General features: G+C 35.8%; 1 protein-coding gene across 2 annotated transcripts; it reads right to left on the bottom strand.

Annotated features, from left to right (window-relative positions):
• Positions 1 to 24: 24 nt before the first annotated feature.
• Positions 25 to 18,526, bottom strand: Smp_019840.1 (DNA ligase I, putative; the record flags this gene model as incomplete). 2 transcript variants are annotated; one of them, XM_018789197.1, is made up of 18 exons in its annotated part: positions 139 to 228; positions 1,344 to 1,436; positions 2,850 to 3,047; positions 3,178 to 3,413; positions 4,091 to 4,191; positions 5,516 to 5,631; positions 6,789 to 6,876; positions 6,979 to 7,088; positions 9,157 to 9,358; positions 10,464 to 10,741; positions 15,249 to 15,350; positions 15,653 to 15,717; positions 17,053 to 17,225; positions 17,259 to 17,315; positions 17,348 to 17,410; positions 17,442 to 17,626; positions 17,661 to 17,738; positions 18,512 to 18,526. In XM_018789197.1, 18 exons carry the CDS (start codon positions 18,524 to 18,526, stop codon positions 139 to 141), a joined length of 2,250 nt encoding a protein of 749 aa, XP_018646471.1. The 2 variants fall into 2 exon arrangements, with proteins under 2 accessions (XP_018646472.1, XP_018646471.1); XM_018789186.1 differs by having other exon boundaries at positions 25 to 228; positions 6,789 to 7,088.
• Between the last annotated feature and the right edge of the window lie 5,615 nt (positions 18,527 to 24,141).

The raw sequence follows: 24,141 nt of genomic DNA, 5'->3' as shown, positions 1-24,141 counted from the left end.
AAATTTAAAACTTAAGATGCTTGTGATGGGTGTTACAAAATGATGTATTTTGTATTTTAATTTATCATTTTTATAAATAATATTTTACAAATAATATCTTAGAAGGTGGTGCGTGTTTCCATAAAAATGATTATGAATTCAATACATATCTTCATCATCATTGTTTCCTGTTTGTTTATTGCCATGCTGATTCTTTATCTGCTCTTGATTTTGATAAAGTTCATAAACCTGAAGGTAATTAAATGAAATGTGAAGGATAAGGAATACAAATGTATTTCATCTCAATCTAAATGCAAAGTGTAAAGGTGGGGAAATGTAGGTGTTTATTCAGGGACTTGCTCGAAGCATTTTAAATAATACAAGGTAACTATATAGTTTTTGTTCGCACAAAAACACATGGTAAACGTATTGTCTATTGTAAAAGTCGGAGCTGATTTTGTTATTTCTTTGAAGGAATTAAGTAAAATCGTTGTAATACTTTCATAAATTAGGAATTTCGAACCAGTATCTTAGTTTACAGTTTGACTGTGTATCCGTATTGCTATTACTTTGAGATTATATTGTTTGCTCTGCAATATGGTCTTAATTCGTAACTTACACGAAATTCGGTCAGTGGGTAGCACGTTTTATGTAGGAGAACAAAGTCGTAATTGGACTGGGTTTTTTTGGATGGTAACAAGTTTACCATCGATACAACCTTCCCACATCCTTAGGAGGCTATAAAACTAGAGTACCACACATTTTTGTGATAGTGGTAAGGTTTAGGAAGTATAAAAAATGCAAATATTAATTAAAAATTTCGGAGCTACTTGCTGCGACTAGTTGTCTCAATAGATTTACTGAAATATCAAGTACATAGCGCTACCGACAGTTGTCCGATTTCTTCTTGAATTGAAAGAAAAATTTAAGCATCAATAGTCTGATTTTATATTTGTATTGTTCACCAACAACCATGTTCTTTATCTTATATTCCTAAAAGCTTGTCCATGTTATATTCGTTTCCAGCGTGTAGACATGGCACATGAATGTTTGATAGGCCGAAAACCGAATGCTTTTCATTTTGTATGTATTCAGTTTTTCGTACACAGAGACCAAATAATTTCTGAATTGACTAACATAGTAAACCTAGACGTTTTTACGCTTTAAGAGAGATTCTGAAGCGACTGAATGTATATTTTCGAATAGGATAACTGAAGATACATATTTTGATTGCATTGTTGACTCGTCAGGAATGCAATAAAAGTTGGTAAACAGGTTATTATTTGTATGACACTAAAATACTATCACCGTGTCATTTACTTTAAAAACCCAAAAAGAAGACTAGTTAAGAAAATAAAAATTACTTGTTGGGCTGTTGTTGCGTCTTCGGGCTTTTTGTCATCTCGAATCCGAACGAATCTCGGAAATCTCAGTGAAATGCCTTTTTGTGGATCCGCCTGAAGAATGTGTACATCAAACAACTTATTTAGGCTCATCACTTCGAACAGATAGTATATACACTGATTATATGTAGTTGAAAAAAAACTCACAAAACCATTTTACAGATACATGGCACGGAATCTATGTTATACCTTGTATTAGGATAACATGGGAATAGGCTCTTTTGTTGAAAAACATAGATTATGATCATATATATTCCTTAGACAGTTAAATCTTTAGTAAGATAAATAGTTGATTGTGAAAGTGGACATAACTCTTACAGTTCGTAAAATGTTGTTAAGGAGAATCGGTGATGTTAATGCGAAGTAGATTTTTTAACACTATTTCCTGAAAATACATAAGCTTCCATTTGGTCCTTAGAATATCAAGTTATTATTGTTATTTGCATAAAGACTAAGATCGATTTAACTACACCTAATTCCAAATATGAGTATACACGTTAATAGCCATGTGGATAAACTTTGAATGCTAAGTATGCTTCAATACGGCTACTGATTAACTATTAGGATATTCATAAAAATATCTCAAAAATTATGTTGAGTTTAATTTTATCTTAAACGTTAAATGGTATGTTTTCAAACTTTTCACATGCCGTTCCCTATTGGTTAATATTCACGGTCGTCCTAACTGTATAAATATGCATTGTCTGTAAAATATATTCATTCTTCTCCTTCTGAACCCATAAACAATTCCCATTTAACGGTTGTGTTTTGATATTTTGGAGATTTGGGAACAGTACCGAGGTCGTACTGGACACCTGGAGTTGGTCAATCGGTAGAATTTTGAGTAGCCACATCGCGGTCCACAATAGTAACTAAATAAACAATGGACATCCGCGTCTTTGTAGAATCTAGTGATATTACGCAACAAGTCCAATGCACTAGGCATAATTCAACCTGCATGTCTTTTTGTTAAATCTCTAAAGTAAATCAACAAATAAACCGTAACTGCAGACATCACTTTTATCTGCATTCTTAGTGCAAATTTGTTTTTAAATAGCATGTCACCAATCTGTAGAGCTTGTAATACTAGATATTTCGATTTACAACAGTTTTATGGACTCCCTGTCAAATACACGGACTAAGTAGGACCGTTAACGATCCTTAATTTAGTTAGTATTTGCTGGAATAATATTGGCTCCTGATATTTGGAGATAACCAAAAACTGATAACAAACACCAAGTGGTTGTTCAATGCTATATAGTTTAAAGATGACTTAATTCGAAAAACAAATTTACTGATAGAGAAGATACTACTGTAAAGCTTATTGGTTCATCACATCACTACTCAACTCGATGGTCTTAAGTATGAAACTGTGACACGTAGTGACTTTTTAACTAGGATAAAGATAGTCTCACAAGTATATCCTTTTTCATTTAACAATACCTGTGAACTATGGAAAGGACTTACTAAACCAGCAGCGGCTTTGTGTCCAGGTGATATACTCAAATCGGCTGCCTTCACTTCCCAAACTTGAACAGGCTCAAACCATTGATCTGGAATTAAACTTATTGTGTATTGATAATAAGGTTTTGCTTTGTCAGTTGCATGGTTTTTGAAAAACTCCGAAAATGAAGCCAATTCATCATCCTTCATTCCTGTACCAATCTGTGGAAGAAACAATCGAGAGTGAGCCATTTATTAACCATGGAACTCATATCCCGAGGATGGTGCAACTTAGTAGGTTAGAAATCTCCCATACATGACTCAGAACAGAATAATATAATAGATCACCTACTTTGCATATTGTCTGGTATTCTTCTGTATCTGGATCATAGCATGCCAGTAAGTAACCACCGTAACGACCAGCACGTTTACCAGTTCCATAAAATCCACCTATTACCACCAAATCCAATGTATCACCAACACCTTCTAAATAGTCTTTTTTCAATTTTAACCAGCTATGGGATCGTTTTGCGATTTCGTAGGTAGAATTACGATCTAGTGTTTTTATCATTAAACCTTCACAGTTACCTAGATGAATATAAATACGGCAATCAATTTTAATTTATTTGGCACATATTTTAAACAAATGCTTTAAATGACGATTTTGTTGTAGTTTTTCATCAAATGTGTACTTTATGAGATGTATGTGAATGTGTTGTTGATCTTACGTGATAGATAAAACTGCTGCCACTTATTTATACATATTTATCTTCTAACCGACTGCATAGAGTAAACTGACCCAGTAAAGTTTACGTTACGTGCGATGACTGTTGAACAAAGGTCTAAATTATCCGACTCCATAAACTTGGACATATAAAGGGAGAAATAAACCGATACAATGCCGAAACAAATGAGCCATAACTTTACGAGTTCAAATAAAACAACCGAAAGATAATATTTTGAGTCGTTCTCTATGAGATAACTACTGGAGGTGATAACGAATCAAAGGTGCTTCGGATATTATACTGACAGATATAATTACGTATTGACTAGTTGGTATAAAAGTTGAAAGGTAATTATGTCGAGTGGTTTCACGTAAGAACCAGGGAGGTTACCGAATTGTTAGCTAATAAATTCCAGGTAAATGTGAACAGCTTGAAAATAATAAGTTATTAATTATATATTTATATAGAATGTCCTATGAAGATTTTTGTGATTTCTAGTTTAGAAATTGTTAGATTTGTTAAACAGAGAAAATGATTTACCTTTGATTGCTTCGTCAAGAAAAGTCGCGATCTCATCTGTATCAGATGAATCAAGAGAGGTTGCCATCATGAACTCTCCAGAAATGCGCGGAAATACTTCTCTAAATTAAAAAAAGATAGTTGGAGAAAATACTCAACATGCTAATATAACTTTACTGAATCTACCATTTATTGTACTTTTCCCAAGTAAACAATGAAAAATAATGCAAAACATAAGTCTTTATTTCAACATTTCGTCTTCACAGCAGAAAAGAACATTAAATCAATGGAATTATTACTTTTTGAAAAGGTGTTATTAATTATCAATATTGTAGTGAAGGTACATTTAGGTAGGAAAGGCCAATCTTTTGTATGATGCAAAATTACAGAGTGCTTTCGTAAAATATGAAAACCACACATCAATTACATAATTTGTAAATCTTCAATCAGTTATCCTTTGTGTGCTTCATGATTCTTTCAACTCCGTTGTTCTTACAATTGCTTTGTTTCCCTTTCTGTTCACTTCAATTCAATCTTCTGCTGGCATGCATTGCACTTCCAATTGGTGCTAAATACTACTTTTATCTGTCAACATAAGTAGCGTACACCAAAATATGGCGAGTAATAACTCAAATTGATTTTTTTTCCAATCGTATGTGAAATGTATTCATCACATCTCAAGAAGGATTACAGATGCTTAATTGCATGATATGATATATACATGTGTCCATACAGTAAGTTACTGAATTATTATCGTTGAATACAACTCAGTTTAATTTATACAAAGCTGTCTGTTAATCTTACTATAAATAAATCATCTAAAAAGTGGTGCATTCATAAATCCTTTCGATTTATTTTGGGAGTTTGATAAATCCTTATCACTAATCTTTGGTTTTAAAATTAGCACTTTTTCTCTTGTGTTTAAGTTGCCGTATAGATTCAGCCCCAGGCAATTAGAAGCGGCTGGGAAATGGAATCGAAAGTTCAGGAAGAAGACTTATCAGTTATCATGTTATATTAGGCGAAACTCAATTTGTGTACACTAGAAAAAACCATTAGGTTATTTTTTAGTGGCACTTTACTGTGCGACAACAGTCAAGTATAGAACATTACATATTATGAATGATATAGTATTAGAATGAAAATCATTAGCCAATGACTAATCTAGATCCACGGATTTATAATAAACCTCTATAATGTTCCAGCTACTTAATGGCGCTTACGCTAAATGTATTTTGTTCAAAAGATAAATTGTTTTAGCTTTTTAAAAGAAAACCAAAATCAAGGACAGGCCAAAATTACCGCTTTATGTGTGTCTGAATTTAAGCTGATTAAATCTAGATCAAAATGACGGTGTATGAAAAGCGATGCGATAATAAAAAGGAATTGACAACCTCAAGATTAAATATTTGTGCACTGTAGACGATAAAATAAGTGCAGACTTACCTAAGTATCTCTCGACGTATGCGTAACGGTTGTTCAATTAAAGATATACCATTTATAAACAGTATATCAAATACATAAATGCATATTTGTACTTTCAGTGTAGATTCATCGACATCCTATAAAAATAAGGTAAAAAGGAAAATATTATGTCTAAAATCGTTAATTTCTTGTTGGCAACATGAAATTATTAATATTCAGTTAAATTAAAACAACACAGATGCTTTATCCTATTTCTAACACCGAGTGACTATAAAAATTATAATCAATATGAAAATATAGGTAGCATCGGATCAGTCCTTAAAAAAGCCTATAAACGGATAGACTAGCCAATTGAATTCTAAACATTAACATCTTGAAATTGTGCATACAATAAACATAGGGACTCTTGATTGTGCTTTTATAATCCACCCATCTTGTAATCCGATTACGCCTCGATTGTCAAAGACATTGGAAGTTAGTTTTATAACTCAATAGTATCTCAAACGTTTACATATCAGAAATCAGACGCAAAGAATATATTCTTAACTGTATATGGACGTTTCATTCGAATGAGTTTCGTATCACTGCGGAACTATCCATACTACCGAAAATATTTATTCTTTGGTACACATGGTGTATTTCTAAAGCCAACTACTTCATTAAAGCAATTAATTTGAGCCAGGACTGGAATTTCTGTGGCTCGCGATAGATTATTGTCTGGAAACCGCACACCTAGTGTAGATGAGTTTATATAGATAAATCTTGGCCGACAATAACTTACGTGCTTTTTCGACAGAGACAAAAAGGTGAAATCGTGAATAACTACCTACATAAGTCTTCCCCGAGATTACCCTACTCCTAAAAAGACACAAAAGCTATCGAATTTCTTCAGGGAACAAAGAAACATAACATAGTAGTTATTTACTTGAATGATAACATACAAAAGTCTATATATACAGTGACACGCGTATAGCGAATATGAAAATCATATTCCGAAGAACACATTCATTTGGAATATAATTACGTTCCTGTGCAACCGTGTTCTGATTTGGGGACTTGTCGAGTGAAGTGGTGTCTAGGAATACTAAGCAATTAGAGTAGCCGGGTCGTAAGAAGAGAAATTGTAACGAAGATGATCTTTTACTTAGACTGACAAGATTTCATAAAGATATACTGAGTTAGGTATTCGGCTACTCATAAAAGAGTGAGCATACACACTAATTTTTCATACTTATACGGTGGAAATAATAAACTGATGAAAAGTAATTAAAAATATTTACTGAGTTTTGCTTACTTTACGCTTTCGCGTTGATAGGACTTGGAATGGTAAAATATGTCCAGCTAAACGATCCCAAGCTACAACTTCCGAGTCAATGATACAACTCTCCAGTTTGTTTCCAACTATACCATTTGATTGAACTTGTATTTTATTATCTTTAACAATTTCACTGAGTAGCTCAATTGCATGAGGCGTTAGTTTAGACTCTGGCAGAACCCTAGACATCAGATTATTTACGATATCAGGATATTTTGTGGTATTATCTTCTTGATTACGTGAATACACGTGACTTGCACCTGAAGGGAGAATATGAATCTGAAATAAATTTTTAAAAGTCGGAATTTTAGATTGACGATAAACATGAACTGTTAGAATTAGAGAAGATTCTAGAAATATATATATATATATATATATATATATATATATATATATATATATATATATAGTGAGTATTTATCATGCGATCGGGTTAATATTATTTTTAGACTGTTTTGATTATAACATTCTTTGATTCATCAGCTGCTGTTATATATTTTGCCGTCCATAAATTACAGCGAACTAATCACAAACCTGTTACTCAGTTTTGTACCATAAAGTCTTAGCTATGCATACATTATGATTTATTATTCATGATGTCCTATGGTCTTATATTTCATCTATATAACTACACAAGTTTTATAGTCGTGAGAATATCTTATAAACAATCACTTTTTAGCATATGTATTAACTGCGTTTATTAAGCTCACAGTTATTGGACAGTAGCAGAAGAAAATCATAACTACACTACTGTTTTGATAAATCTTTTACATAAAAAGACCTGGTTTGGAAGAGGAAGACATAAAGTCCAGTATATATTCATGTAAGTTGTGGATACTGGACAACAATCAATCACCGATGCTTGCCTTATTCAAAACCCTGTCAAAGTTCCGGATATTTGCACTGTATCTCTCGATCCGACAAGCCTGTTTTACGTGTGATTTTTCGGAGACTGTGACATCGTCTGGTTCGGCTGGCAGAGATTATGCACTAAGCATCAGAGCAGAGGCAGAAGTAATTGATTGGATCCTTATCAAATGTTGTTTATGTGCTGTTAGCTACCAGTCCACAAAAACGTACATGAGCGTTGATTGTGTCTGCGTAAAGCCGTCAAAATGGCAGGTCATGTAGCCAGTAGCTTCGCAGAACGTCCAGTTTATAAGCACTGGGTATCTGAAAGCTCTTTACAACCACTTCACGCACGCTAATTTAGTCCGATGAACCGCGAGTATGAAGTTACATATGAATTCCTGTGAGAAGGAATTTCGGGTGACGACTGAGAAACCTGATAGTCAGACAGTGATATCGAGTTGGAAACAGCAGCTGCTGGAAGCTAATTCAACTCAATTAAAACACTGGTATCGAGAAGTCTGGTGTGAATAAAACAGTCTGTCAAGCTGATGGAATGGCAAGTAATAATTTTTAAATATGTTCTGGACGATAAACAGTTTCACAAGGAACAGTACAGCTTATCACCCTAAAAATTTCGATGGGTGGTGAGCGCAAATCTACCTATTAACATGGAGGTCCGCAAGGAAATCCGACTACTATGGCGCCGCAAGCCACCAGACTCAGGTGACTTGACCAGGCATAGTGAAGAAAGCGCAATTAGCCTTATCATATTGAAACAATGGTTTTAGTGTTTTGAATATTTTACTAATACCACCCTAGTAACTTTTATTTAGTGAATTATTTTCCGGTTCTGAGTCGAAAAAGCGAAAAGGTGGTCAGTTTGTGACACGAGGCAGGAAACTATTCACAAGTGGCATTGGTTGGTTCATCACAATCCCTCGAATGGAGAGTCCTAAAGATCGCTAAACTTAGTGTCATGAAACGTGATCACACATGGTTTACAATAGAAGTTAGTGACGACCCTGATGTAGTTCCCTTTCACATAATTCAAAAAAGTCAGGGAAAATCACTCGATATTTTCTGGAGGAAATAAATGGGGATGGACCATTACTAACTAAAACAATCAGTGTTTTGATAATGAAACTGTGTACACAGTGTAAATATAGTGCACAGTATAAATTCGTTTCAAAATTGCCCCTTCATCTGTGGAACTGCAAGCAATATGAACACGAATTGAACTATATTTTCATCTCAGTGTAACAACCATGAAATCGACTGACTTAAACACGTAGTAATACATATCTGTTAATGTGGACTGCACAGATAGTGTATTCTGTAATGTCAATAAATTATTATATAAAACTAATTTTGTTATTTTACACCAGTATACCGACACCTCTTTAACCAATACTTTCCAACGTGAATAATGGCACAAATAGGTAAGTTAACTTTTGTAAGGGGAAAAACTTATTTTTATTTCACGGTATCAACATACTTGAGCCCTTTCACCATCATATTTATATTCACAAGTGAAATCACATTCTTCAAACCTCTTTAAAATTTCATATATTCCATGTGTAGGAGAAGCTAACATTGGTTTTAGAGGAATACCTGGAGTGATTGTGCAAATTTGATCCAGGGACTCATGACTTTTTGTTAAAAGAGCTTTTATAAGACGGCTGTAGTCTGGACAAACGCTAGATGAGATGAGAAATAAGCGAAATAAAGGAAATCATATAGTTAGTAATATTTCTGAATCCGACTGAGGGAATTTGAACAGAAACGTCTATTGGAACCTAGATTCATTCAATCCAAAGAGAATGAAGCTTTTATGGTTAATAATGCTCCTGGCTAGTATCAAGAAATCTCAAGTTTCATTCGAATTTTGATGTTGACATTCACTAGTCAGTTGATGGTAGTTAAGTTAATTCCCGTTCACGTCTTGTTGATTTTTAAAGAAAATACACAAAAATACGTATGGATAGACAATTCATCATATTGATAATGTTTATTTCATGGATTTTGAACATATATAGAAACAAATTCCAAATCATGTATTCATAACTGCATAGGGAGGTTGGAAATGATGGCAAATTGGTTGACGAGGTAGTGGGTCTTCATCAGCTGGGGTAGTTAGAACAATGTTATTTACACCCAATCACCCCATACCTCGACGAGCGATGTTTGCTAGTGTAGAAATAGATGAGAAGCTAGGGGTGGTCAAACCAAGGTGTGTTACTAGTTCATGAAGTCATTAAAAATTGGACTGAGTCATTTCGGTAGAAACAGACCACCCAGTTGAGGTCCACTCGATAACTGCGGTCAGTCATTGGAGACTGGATGACATGGCTTAGAATCGTTCACGATCGCCTAGATATACTTATCCTTTAGTTTCTCAATCTTGAATCCCAGTACCCCTTCAAACATACCTTACCATTTTGTCTTTTCAAATCATATTCCCAAGGCTTAGTCTTTCCTTTTATCATTGCTACTACATTATGTCGATTACTTTTGTCATTTAAGTCTTATCGTGCTGATCAGGTATGGTAATCTGTGACAATACACATCAGATCAAGGTTCTGTGTTAATAATGTCTCTCTGTCGATCGCAACTACAGAACATTTGTCATAACACTCTGTGTCAACACAATATAAAGAAATTTACATTAAGGATAAGGTTCAAACCCTACTACAATGAGTCACAGATAACCAGAGTTTATTTAAGAAGTGAGATAATCAACCGGTACCTGGTTGTAAAATCAGGATGCCAAATAAAGTGAAAGATACTTAATAAATAACCTACCAATACGCCCTTTTAACATTCGCAACCGCAATATCCATTGTAACTTTCCACTGCTCACTAGACATACCATTAGAAGCATTAATTATTCGCGTGCTTTTATCACTAACTTTAAAATGGAATGGCGTCATAGCTACAGCCTGACCAAGAGCTGTAAGCACAGTTTGTTCAGCTAAGCCAATACGCAATTTTCCTGATAAACTGCGTATAATATATTTCGTTTCAGATTCTCGACAAGCCACTAGAAGCGAGCGAATGATTTCCATTTTTTTGTTTTGAGCCTAATAAGCGAATAGGAAAGTTGACGAAGTCGATTTGACTATCAGAATGAAAACACTTTATCTTTCCACAACGCTTTAATAAAACCAAACAACTGACGCAGAAAAGCATGAAAAAAATTAGATGCATAAAGATTCAAGTAGTTTCTATTATATACGTCATATGAAAAGTTGAATCTTGTGGTAAGTTAGGGTTTTATAACTGGTCACTACAAATCAACCGAAGTTTTATGCAAACACCTAGTTAAAATTACGGTAGAAAATCTCAAGCAAATAAGTGATAAGTGAATCCTTAGTAATATTCAGACTTAAACACAGGTACAAGTAGGTTTAAATTCTCCTAATGACAAACGCGTCAATTGTAGCGTTTAATTTGCCTGATGAATTACTCTGAAGGAAAACTGTGAGTAAAAAAAGTACAAAGCGGCTATTTCTATTTCTGAAATATTAACTCAGAGTTAATAGTACAGAAATGCCCTGGTACGACCGAGAGTGTGGAGAGTCTGCTCTCTCTCTCTCAAAACGCTTTCACATGACCACGTGCATACAACTATAGCTACCTGACGAACTCCCTCTGGATCTCAAGCCTGGACTCAGATTGATAACATGATTGTGTACAAGACTCCCACGCATTTTGAAGTAGCTGTCTGGACTCTGATCATGTCCTGGTCTGCGCCAATCTTACCTTACTTTTCAGTGGTCAACAAATTGATCGTCATCAACGGGTTGTTGTCAGCAATTTAGTTGCAATTTCTGTTGCAATCAAGTATCGAACCGAGCTAGTTTTTAGGCTGGCTACCATCCCGCCGTAAAGTATGGATGAGCATTGGTTGTAACTGCATGACGCAAAATAGCGAGTAAAGCCGCTTGCGGCTTCGCCAAATGTCCCACTTATAAGCACTGGGTTTTCTCAGGCTCCTTACAACTCATCGAAGCCCGTCGGTCTACTCCGGGTGACCGTGAGTTTGACCACAAACGAAGGCTGTTACGCAACGAAATTGGGCAAAGCTTGCTTAAAGACCGGCCAATGAGTTGGAAGCAGCAGCTGCATCTGGTAACTACCAGAAGCTTTTCCAACTCATCCGAGCCACTGGCAACAAGAAGTCTGGTGTGAGCGAAACATTCTGTGAGGATGACGGGATGCCAATCACTAACATGTATTGACGTCTTGGACGATAGGCAGAATTCTTTGAAGGGCAGTTCAACTGACCTGCTGCTCCGGCTACATCGATCAAACTGTCCTGCACTCCATGGCCGGTGACGATTGGTTCACCAAATGAAGCGGAAGTCCACAAGGAACTCCAACTCTTGAAACCCTACAAACCACCGGGGCCATATGACTTACCTCCAGCCCTTTTTAAAGATGGTAGTGACTTTTTGATTAAGGAATTGACTGAGTGGTTTACAAAGGTCCGACAATTAAAGAGTGTTCCAACATCATGGTATGAGTCAATAGTTGTCCCTATCTTTAAAAAGAATTCATTTCATGTCTGTAACAACTATCGGGGGATAAGTCTACTTCCGATTGCGTTCGAACTATTGGCTTCTGTCATTCTTCGTAGGTTGTTTAAAACCTGAGAAAGATTGACTCGCGAGGAGCAGCCTGGTTTTTGTTCTGGTCGACGATGCATTGATCATATCTTCACCCTCCACCAAGTGTTAGAACACCGTAATACTTATCACAGGCCAAAAATCGTAGTGTTTCTTGACATCAGGGCTACCTTCGATTCGTTGGACAGGACTGTTCTCTGAGATTGTCTATTGAAGAAGGGTGTTCCTGAAGTTTATCAACATCTTAAAGGCCCTATATACAAACACCTCTCCATTGTTCCATTCAAGCAGTGGGGTTAGACAGGGTTGTCTAATCTCACCATTCCTCCTCAACTTTGCTATCGATGACGTTCTGGAAACAGCTCCGATGAATGTAGATAATTGTGGTATGGGTATGTTGCCTGGAGAAAGACTTCTCGACCTTGAGTATGCGGATGATATTGTCTTACTGTGCGGTAATACTCAAGCCATGCAATCCACACTTAATCAGTTGGCGATCAGTGTCCGTAGGTACGGTATATACTTGGCACCTCCGAAGTACAAAGTAATTTTACAAGACTGGCAGGACTTTGACCCTGCACTCACTCTGGCTAGTGAGCAGATAGAAGTAGTCAAGAAGTTCGTGTATCTAGGTAGCTGTACAAGTGCTGGTGGTGGCGAGAATGATGAGATCGATTCACGTAAAATGAAAGTCAGAGCGGCTAATGCCGATCTGGGCCATCTTTGGTGCCTTTGTGATGTCAGTCTGGCTGTAAAAGGTCGGATCTACAACACGTCGGTGAGAGCAGTTTTACTCTACGCTTGTGGAACATCGCCTCTCCGAGTTGAGGATGTTAAACAACTCTCTGTTTTTGATCATCGTTGTCTCCGAAGGATTGCTGACATCAAGTGGCAACACCATGTTGGTAATGCAGAGGTTCGGCATCGTGTGTTCGGGCTCAGAGACGATAATCCAATTGGTGTCACCAAATTGAAACATCGACTTCGGTGGCTTGGACATGTCTTACGAGTGCCATCCCAGAGAACTCCACATCGTGCACTATTTGTCGACTCTGGGACTGGTTGGAAAAAGCGGAGAGGTGTTCAGTGTATGACATGGTGTCGTGGTATCAAAGAAGGCTGTTCAGGACTAGTTTCTGTTGATTCTTCACAACTCCCTCGTCGGGGTCCTAGAGATGGTGCAACACAATGCCTGGAGACGTTATCAGATATGACTCAGAGTAGAAGCCAGTGGCGATCGTGCTGTAAATTTCTTTTACTTTCTTCATAAAAAACGGTTGTAACTTCTTTAACTGGAAGAATTCTTTCTGGTTGTATATCTGCTAACTGAACTAAATTTCTGAGTTACATTGTGCTTCTTCCTGACGGTCAGTAAGCTTGTTTGCTAGTAAACCAAATAGCGGATAAATTACGAAGAAAATTGATGCAAATATAATCTAGTAATGAAACATAACTACGCATGCAATAATGTTTGCGGCATGTAATGCGTGAGAGCTTAAACCATTATCTAGACACTTACAGAAAGATACGCAGATTAAATTTGGACGCACTTTACATTGTTTAACTCTTCACAACCTCATTGTTATTGTGTGGTGTATATTTATGTGGTGCCCCTTTGGACAAATATTTATGTGTTCAAATAAATAAATAAATAGCATAGGAAAAGAACCGATAAGGACTCCGAGTGGAATATAGTCTGCTCGTACTTGTTAACGCGTCATTGGTTTTGGACAGGGCCAAGGTCATATAAGTCGGTGGCGATCCTGCCGTAAATTTCTTTTACTTTCTTCAAAAAAAATTGTTGGTTGCAACTTCTTTAACTGGAAGAAATTTTTCTGGTTGTATATTTGCGAACTGAACTGCCCCTCCCATTATTATTATTATTATTTCACTATCATACACTAATTTCTGATCGTCGTTGTTTCCCTTTTTCTTATACGCACCTTATATTCTTTATCTCTTCATATTCTAGTCGTTATTATATGGCACATATGTATCTGGTGTCCCTTTGTACCAATATTTATGTGTTCAAATAAATAAATAAATAGTACAGTTACTAAAATTAAACGTGCAAATTCACTGAGCATAAAATAGAAACAATTACGAATAAAACCTAATCCGATATATCAATATTCCATCGACTGGTAATCAACAAGTAAAGCTAGATAATGTCACAAACCAAAGTTATGGTGATAGGCATTATGCGGTACCTTTATTTGCTCAATTGTTTATTTATGGACACAACTAATATGAGATTCTGTGATTCACTTATTATACTGATACAAACAAAAAGATGACACAGATATGGGGTCCTCATATGACTCCATTCTGTAAGCAAAGAGATAAATCTAAAAGCAACTATATTGTAAATGCCCATTCAATACAAAAGAAACTGCCAGACCTTTTCCTGATTGGGATCCATCTATAGGATTTAGGATTGCAATGGAACCGGACTCAAAACTCCCAATTACTTATGAGCCGAAAAGATGGAATATATATGGAGTTCATACATAGGAAGCTAACATAGAGTAAAAAACTGACAAACTTCTCAGCCATGATGAAATTAATTTACCAAACTATCTGGAATACGAAGAAATCTCTCAAAAACAAACTGATACTTATTAGGTTTAATTGGGAGAAAAAAGAAGTCTACAAATAGAAAACTTGAGAAGACTTCTTGTTGATAATATTTTAGAAACTTTTCAGAGATAGATTTTAAAGAGTGATGAAGGACAAATTGCTGCATTGCAGACTTAATGAGGAAATATCAGTCTACCTGTTCCCATGGACAGTGGGATAATATAAACAAAATGACCATAAATGAACTTTTGTTTCGCTAGATATGGTCAGTGAAAGTTGAACTTTTGTTCAGATTAAAGCATGAAGGTGAGGTTTGCTTCATGGGGTAAATGGCTAATTAACGCACCAATCAGTCTCAAAAGTGAATATAATAACTTACTGAATTTCCAGACATTGAAGCAATATCTTTCAATTTAGAAAATACTGATGAAATGGTCAATGGTTTTGGAGCTGACAGGATTTTCTGACGTGATCTGATAGTCTGGAAAAATTCCATTCAAAGTGAAGTTTTAAAAGATTATATATCATAAGCAAGTTAAGATTAAAAAATAGGAATACCACACATATTGATCAAACAGGACCAATAAAAACATTTCCATTAAAATACTACGGTTATTCATAAACATTGTGTAAGGTGCTAGAAACACTAACCAGTCGTCTGATTCTAGTACGTCCTCATACTTGTAGAATGAGTGTCTATAACACTCAGCCACGACTGCTGGAATATTTTATTTACAGATATTTACATAAAAAGTAGGATACGACTTTGTCTTAGAAACTTACTTCGGCGACAGCACCGAGATCACCATGTTGTTTTAAACTCGAACGCATATGTTCAATCCCAACACCTATAAGAATTATGTACAGCATGTTAACGAATTCCCAATTGATAATAAAATTATTAAAATATTTAAAGTGAATTAGATAAAACAGATGAGTCTGTAGGTTGAAAATGTCTCCAACTGTACAACCGAAACCTGTAAATTTTTATATTATTGGGTCAGGCATGTCTTGTAGACGAAAAGCCTGTGTGGCTGACTTATTAATAATCTTACTCCAAATTAAAGAAAATGATATTCCTCCTAATGTTACTGGAATGTATATCTAGTCTATGTAGATAAGAGTAAAAATAACTAATATTTAAACGATTAGCTTATAATAATAAAGTTGGAAACGGTCAATGAATCTTTTTACAAATGTACACTAATTTTGATGAATACAGATCACTTAAACACTTGCTACTTTTCCAGACCAACTTCGACACTTTTGTTAACGGAATTAATGGACTTTCATTTATATGACTTTGAAAGATTTAAAATTCTATTTTTATTAAGACAATAGTTGCTTATTAAGTAGACTTACATTAAAATTAGTAAAATTAAATAAAACCATTAACCAAGTACTAGAGTATAAGCCACGCTGTAACGGCTAATAGTATCACTCGGTTGCCTAAACTCAAGAAAGTGGAATGGAGTCCGAGTCTGAGACTTGGAGCCGGAATTCAAATGCCTCAAACACCAAGCTATTGCACAGGAAAATTGACGTTATTGCCTTTTTAAAGAAGCATGTAGAAAACTAGCATTACTGAAATACAGCTTGGTAGTCTGAAAACCGGTTAGAAAGTGCTTAATTCATTTAGGTTTAAATACTCAAGAACTATCTTCAGCCATCAAATACTAAGTGGTTTTCAGACTAAATAGATGGTAATTCAAATCAGCTACCAACTACAATCTTACGCACTGTTTCTATGAGGGATATTGACACTACCTAAGGATCCAAACTGAAATATCTGGAGTGAAGTTCGAACCAATAACTTACTAATTGGAAGGTGAGTGCTTTAATCACTTAGCTATATCTTCAACAACCAGGACATGAATAACGAGCCATGTTAGCATTTTCCACTCCTTCAACATGGTAAAAAATGCAATCGTCTGCAAAAAATACGTAAGTTTATTGCCTCTTAGAGGACAAGTTATTCACTTATTGATCAAAGTCCTTTAGAAGTTTTAACCATTTGAAATAATAACAGAAGCGAGTAAAAATTAACCTAGTGTATTGATTTGTCAGATATACTTTCTATTGAATTTCAATCTCGTTTTGATACACATCGCCAATTAATGGGAGATATTTTGGCTTTTAGTCGTTAGTAAACATCAGAAATGGTCAAAAAGGGGCAAAATTACCTGTAGTTGCAGCCAAAGCCTTTAGTAGGATTGTTTCCCCCACGCCTAGTTCCATCCCTTCATATGCGGGCCCCAGTCGGTTGAGGCAAAGGTAAACGCAACTTGTTAAATCAAACGAAGACAACAAACCGACTGAGCGAAAAAAATTGCACAGTATTTCTGTTATTTTGATTCTAAAGAACCGATACAAATTAAATTTGTGTTACCTGCCAGATGTGGCCTCAATACACTCGAATGTTCTCGCCAACGACAAATAAGGGACACTAGAAATGGTTATTTTCAAGTAATCACCAACCTTTCACCTTCTCGCCAGTTACAATCGTGGATGGGGTGATAACCCGCTTTGCTGGGGTCGTAACTAAAGAAATAACATTATTGACGATTCATACCAGGCAACTAGTTTTTCAGGACTCCGTGACGACTTTTCATTATCATTCGATGTGCTTAGAATATTACTTGCTTCAATTTCCGCACACTGTAAACGGACTAAGTTAGACTCACTTAAGTTCTTGAATTCATCTTTACTTCTTGTATCAGTCACATTCTCTAACAATTTATCCTCACTTGTAGGACTCTTAAATACTTACAAATTGTGAAGAGAAACATACTCTTATTGGTTGCTGATGTACCAAATCAGGTAATTTAGAGGGGATTTCTACATCACTTTCTTCAAAATTAATATCATTCTAAAATGTTACTCGATTTTATACTCCAACCGACATACATGAACACATTCACTGCCTAATGTTACTTAGACACAAAAAAATTATAGTTACTTTTATTGGGCGTTTCGGTTAATGAATCATCACTTTCGACTATGATGCGTCTGCGCTTTATGTTTTTATGTGAAGTATTGTTAGGCGGTTTCGAACCAATTATCTTTTCCCTTAGGACAGAATGTAAGCAATAATCCCAAGCTTACTTATTTGTTCTCTCAGTTTCTTTTTTCTCGCTCCCGGAGAAGAATGATCTACGGTAAAAAGAACTTCAGCGTTAGAGTATAATATTTTAAGTTAGTCAGAATAACAAGTGGTTTAACTGGTTTATTTTTACTCAAAATTGTTTCGATAGCTTGATATAAATCTCTTAAACAACAAATAATAGTCTAAGATTGTAAAAGTCTGTCTGAAATCAGACGGCTAGGATCGGAAACAGAGGAACAGACATGATATATATATATATATATATATATATATATTGGCTAGTGGTTGGTAAGACTTCTAAGCACTCTTCTGACTTATACGAAATCAAGATACGTATAACTAGGTACTTAACATGGTATTTGAATAAATCGAAAATTATATTTAGATATAGATGAGAAATGTGCTTTAGTGAACAGGGTGATGAATTTTAATACTCTTCGAATATTTCTGATGAACAAGAGCTCAAATGCTGATCCTTGGATTTCTAAACGAGAATTAACGAGCAGTCGAATAATAAAGCATAACGTTGAATATACCTTCGGATCCAACATATTTAGTGTTTCCCATCGCTAAATGAACATTAGAAAACAGTAGAGCACAATAGTTGGACTTGATCAAATAAAGTATACGGGACAACGAACACGATAACGTAGTATGCAAAAGTCAAGAGAATACTCATGAATTAAGATGACCATATTGGTTGCTTAAATTATCAAAACCTGTAACCCTAGAGCATGTTTGATTAGATTTAACAACCACAGTATGCAGATATTTAGATATAGATGAAATTGGGTTACTTTGAAGCGTTAGATTAAAATGATTCCGTTGGTTAGGCGATGTTAATTATGTGTGAGGTTCTGGACAACTCGGTCGATAACTACGCGGAACTGCGACAAATAGTGAAGTCGAATCGCGTTAATTAAGCTAGTTGTAAAGATGCAAGGCGTTGGATGATTTACATGCATGTTCATAAGGCAACTGAGTAGAAATAAAAGTTTGATTCCCAGACAAACTCAATCTCCCTATTTTGGGTAACGTTTTGTCAATTTTGGATAAATTTTTGAAAAACGGCACAAAACCCCCAGAATATTCCAAATGTCTTCTATAGCAGTTTCCCCAAAATTAACATAAACAGGACAAAATTTTCCCCAAATTAGGGAGATGGGAGTTCTAGGAACACAGGCAACGGTCTCCCAAACCATTCAGCTATATGACTTTCTAGGAAAAAAGTATTCGCTTAGAAACGTAGCCTATTACAAACAATTTAGGCGATTAGTAAAATCACGAAAGTATTTAAATGACGTATTTTAAGAAGCATTATTTCCAGACACATAACTCACAAGATTGATTTCTGCGGCATGAAATAAAAAGTATGTCTAAGTATGCAGGGATAGATTTCTGGTGCAACCCTGGTACAACACAACCCCGAGTAACTTATAGACAAAAGACGACCCAAGGCAAGCCGCAGGCCTACACTTGCCAGGTTGAATTGAACAACCTCCTCAAACAAGGTCACTATACGACAACTTTTTAAATCTGACTGTTAGTGAGGATTATCATGTAGTTCGACGTACAATAAAGATCGATAACTACTATTTTCGGGCATTTTTCAACTTATTTGAGGTTCATAACTGCAAATAAGAGTATAAAGTCTACCTAAAATATCATTTCAATCATCTGAGGCTATCTACGAGTGTTTTATATGAACGTGTCTCTATGGAACATCAAAACTGCCGAAATTACAAGGTAATAAGGTGAAACTTATTGTTCAACATGGAGCCTCAAGCAAAAATCATTCTTATATATAAGTATCATTAATATAATTATCGAGTGCAAAAATGCTAGGCATTTCACACTGTAGCTGTAAATAATTCCCCAAAATCAATAGATTTTCAAGTCTTCGACATTGGATGCTGACCACATTGTTTCAAGTGGACTTGTTTAGCTGAAGACGTTCGGTCATTCACTCGCACCAGATCACGTTACAGCACAGCGTGGGAAACATCTCCTACGATCACTAGCCAGATTAGATCAATCGCTTCTCGATATACTGATAACGCATCAAATATATCTTTCCAACCTCTTCGCTTGACTTCTGATTTTAACTGAGTGGGGCACGATCCGATTATAGGAGGTGTTACTGATTATTACTTGTCAAACTATAATACTGGTGGTATTTTCAACACATATGGAGATCCATAAGAAGGTGAGGTTCGTGTCTCCTGTCATGTACAATATCTCCAGAGAATTACGTAAACTGAATTTAGCTTTTGGTGGCTGTCTTACCATTGTATATGGTGCATGGTGTACTTATATATATTCCTGTTTTGATATAAACATGAAAACGAAATTATCAGAAATTCACCACCGCCTATACTAAAGAAATTTGGATAAATTCGAACAATACCTCCGAGCTCATAGTGAGCATTCGATTAGTTCACAAGCACGCGGAACTTATCAGAATGTTGTCGCGAATTAATGTTAGTAATTCGGACCAAAATAGGTACCTGAGATTTACATCCCTTACTTAAAGCAGCTGTAATTCAAGTGTGAAATTCACATTCTGATTCCTATTCTTCCCGCAATAAATCTTTTATTTATCTCCGTTGTCTCTCAACTGCTCAGATGGTTTAGCTTTAATGAAAGGTGAAGAGAAAAGAGGTTGATTTAGTTCGATCTAACATTCAAAGTCTACTAATGATGGCATTTGTATCATTTCATCTGTACGACAACTGAGACCTTATGACATTCACTTTTATTTTTCATCTGTGCACAATAACCGTATCACTCCTACTTCATCGCTAATGGTTGTCGGACGTTTACATCATTAAATGTAGGTATATCCAATGTTCCTACTGAGTTGTTAGCTAACTGTTTCTCATGTTCTCTACCTCTCCAGACTCTCGCATGTGTTGAGCTCCGTATATTAAGTAGTAATTTCCATAAAGGTCTACTTCATACTTTTTGGTCAAAGATGAACCTGTCTTCAAGTTGGAGAGAACACTGAGAGAACCGTCAGTCATTGTATTTTGACTTAGAGTCAGGGGAGAAATAAAACACAAAGCAATCACTAATACGAACGATCACTACACTGTCCTTATACACAGTGTGCCTTTGGGCTGGACGAAAACTACCGAAGCCGAACATTACCTCAGTGAGCCTTGATAGGCTCAGTTTCGTTCTGCGTGCTATTTCAAATAGTTTATGCTTTAATGGTAGTCGTTTGTATTTCAGTTGACCTAAATATGGTTATTTGTGCCAAGTTATATTGTATTGTGTTGTATGTTTATCAATTCGAATTGTGATTAATAGTTCCTTCGAAAGTCACATGGTTATCGGTAGTTAGAACCAAAGACTAAGATCCAGGAAACAAATTTTGAGGTGCTTGAGTCTACTGTCTTTGTGGCACCACAGTACATGAGCGGCACTATTGGTTTGTGTTAACTGATCTACGCTCGTGGTCTGAAACTGTTCACAGTATGGGAAAATTTCGAAAAACAAATGGAAGTGAAATGTAAGGCTTCACCTACACTGGAGGCACTTGTGCTAAACTTCACAAGTACAACTCTTACAAAACAGTCGGAAATATGACCACCTAAACTATTCACTGAGTCACAATGAAAACAAATTATAGGTGTTTCGCTGTTCTACAATGATAAGATATTATATGCTTTTACATATTCTTTCTCTTAATAGCTGATGTGTTGAAATTTGATATAAAATGATGGAGAACAAAACGCAGTAAGTAGTCGACAATGATAAAGTTAACGGTTTTTCTAAGCATACTCAGTTACCTTTTACATCCTAAAATTTGTCGAATGACCTTTCAGGTTCCTATTTCAGCTTTCCTTCCATTATTGCTATACACTCTACCATGTTATATTTCAAGATTCATTGTTTGTTCCGTAATTTATCTGAAGGTTTTTGCTACAACACAGTTATAAGAGCTAGTATGACGTTTACCTACTGGTTTAACATGCTTATGCGCGTTCCATTGTAACGATTTCAGCATTATTATGGATTTATATCCATTTACCGTGTTCATACTTTTTTCTCTGCTTCTCGTCGATAAATTTGTAGCATTCGACAACAGAACTTCTAACTTTATCTGGACCATATTCCAAACGTTCGTGTTTATCAGAGTCGAAGGTTAAACAAAGCACCTTCTCCTTTTTATCATATTACAACTGAAATGCTATTAGGAAGCTCCATCATATAAATACTTAACTGATATGTTCAGATACTTCAGTGATAAATTAGCCCGGTTCGTTGATTCAGTCTTATAGCGGCTTTGTTGGGTTACAACCCTACACCTTATCTTTTGCCATGCATCATTGATCGTGCATGCAAAAAAAGCATATAACTGTCTTACTGAAAGTGAATTATAGTCATAAAGCTTTACTTTAGTGTTGTGATTGGCTTCAGTTCTTTTTTAACACCTTGCAACTGCTAGTCGGGTTACTGTCCACGTTTGTAGGTTGTTGAGAGTTGTTTTTACTCTTCTAGCAGGTCAGAGTCAATCAATATCCTGCTGTTGGAATAAAAATATAATAAACGGGTCTTATTGAATTCCTCATAATATGAATGAGATACATTTCATATTTTTCTCAATTTAATGGAGAAATCTTTGTGTTTAAATAAGATAAGACCTCCTCCCGTTTCCTTCATGTGATGTATGATAAACTGTATGACCAGAACTCATAAACCTTTTTCAGCCTAACTACCTTTCAAGGGTATAAGAGTGGATCCAAACAGTTGTCGAGTCTTTGTTCCGAATGGGAAGTCCTTTAGTACACATTTCAAGAATTTAACATCCCGATATAACTATAATGTTTTATCGATTGATGTTAATGGTGAATATTTTTAGTTTTCTTTCGAGCTAAGGTGAGTGTTATAAATCATGACATCTCAGACTTAAGGTTTAATGGGGTCGAAAAATGAGCCCAACTCTTCACTGTTAGAAGCAAACACAGTTGTGGCAGAGGATTTCAGACTCCCAGAACTTGGTTTGAGTAACCTTGAATTGTGGTCTACTCAACTAAGGTAATGCTTTATCAGACACAACAACAATTAACGGGACACCAAATGAAATGCTCTGACTTCTTAGCTTCTTTCTGAAGTCAACAGGGAGAGAGTTCCTTCAAAACGACTGCGCACAATGGGTCACACGCGAAATGAGTTATCAAGAAACTCGATCTCGGTTAAGCTCATTGTGAACGTTAAAGTTTCCAAACAGATTCACCCAAATTCAGACAGATAACAGAAGGCTGTGCAGGTCACCACAAAGGCGAAGGCAAAGATTTAAGAGATGGTCTTGAAAGTTCGGATAAACGAGGCAGGTTTGCCGTTATCACTAGGTGTTTAATGTCAAATCGAATTCAAATCATCAACCTATGTCAATTTGCATGCAACCGATGAAATCCATGACAGGTGCGCTTAGAGGACAGCCAAAATACTTCAAGTTGACTTTCAATTCTATTGAAGCTTAAAAAAGCCGAAAAATAACCCTGACCAACTATGGATATCATTACTGGAATCATTACTCATCACTCTCTTTAGTGGGGGGTACTTCAAAATAAGCCGTCGCCTAAATTCTTTAATCAGTCGTTTAGAAATGCTAGGTGTCTCGTAGTATCTTTCCGAAGATTTAACTCAGTAGAGGTGCATTACTCTGTTTTCCCAATTTACTCAGGAAAAATGTATTCCTGACACATAGTGAAAAGCGGATTATTATCATGCACTTTATTCCTAAACAGACTAGTATATGACGGCTAGAACTCTGATTAGGGCTACTGTATAAATGTTATTGTAATGGTTGCCTACCAATTTAGCCGAAAATCAAAACCGCAATAACCTAGTAACCAACTGATATCAATGAAACTCAGAGTATTTGTAAAGCGTACCAATCTATAGTACATTAATTGTTTGATGGTGGAGACTTTTAGCTCAGGTGGATGATGTTCTGCAAACAAGTGTAAGATACAAACCCTTAGGTAACTGACTTGTGGGAAAGAGAATGACTGATCCATACGGAAGAAAAGTGGTAAACCTAATGATAACTGACGCATAAAACAGAATTAGGGATTCCCAATATGTCATGGATGACCAAAAGAGAAAGCTGGAGGAGATACTGATATCAGAACGTTTGGCGATCTCCACAACGACC

Source organism: Schistosoma mansoni, assembly GCF_000237925.1.
Source record: "Schistosoma mansoni, WGS project CABG00000000 data, supercontig 0136, strain Puerto Rico, whole genome shotgun sequence".
Taxonomy (NCBI): Eukaryota; Metazoa; Platyhelminthes; class Trematoda; order Strigeidida; family Schistosomatidae; genus Schistosoma; species Schistosoma mansoni.
The sequence above is the reverse complement of the archived record's forward strand: the minus strand, read 5'-3'. Positions and strand labels throughout refer to the sequence as shown.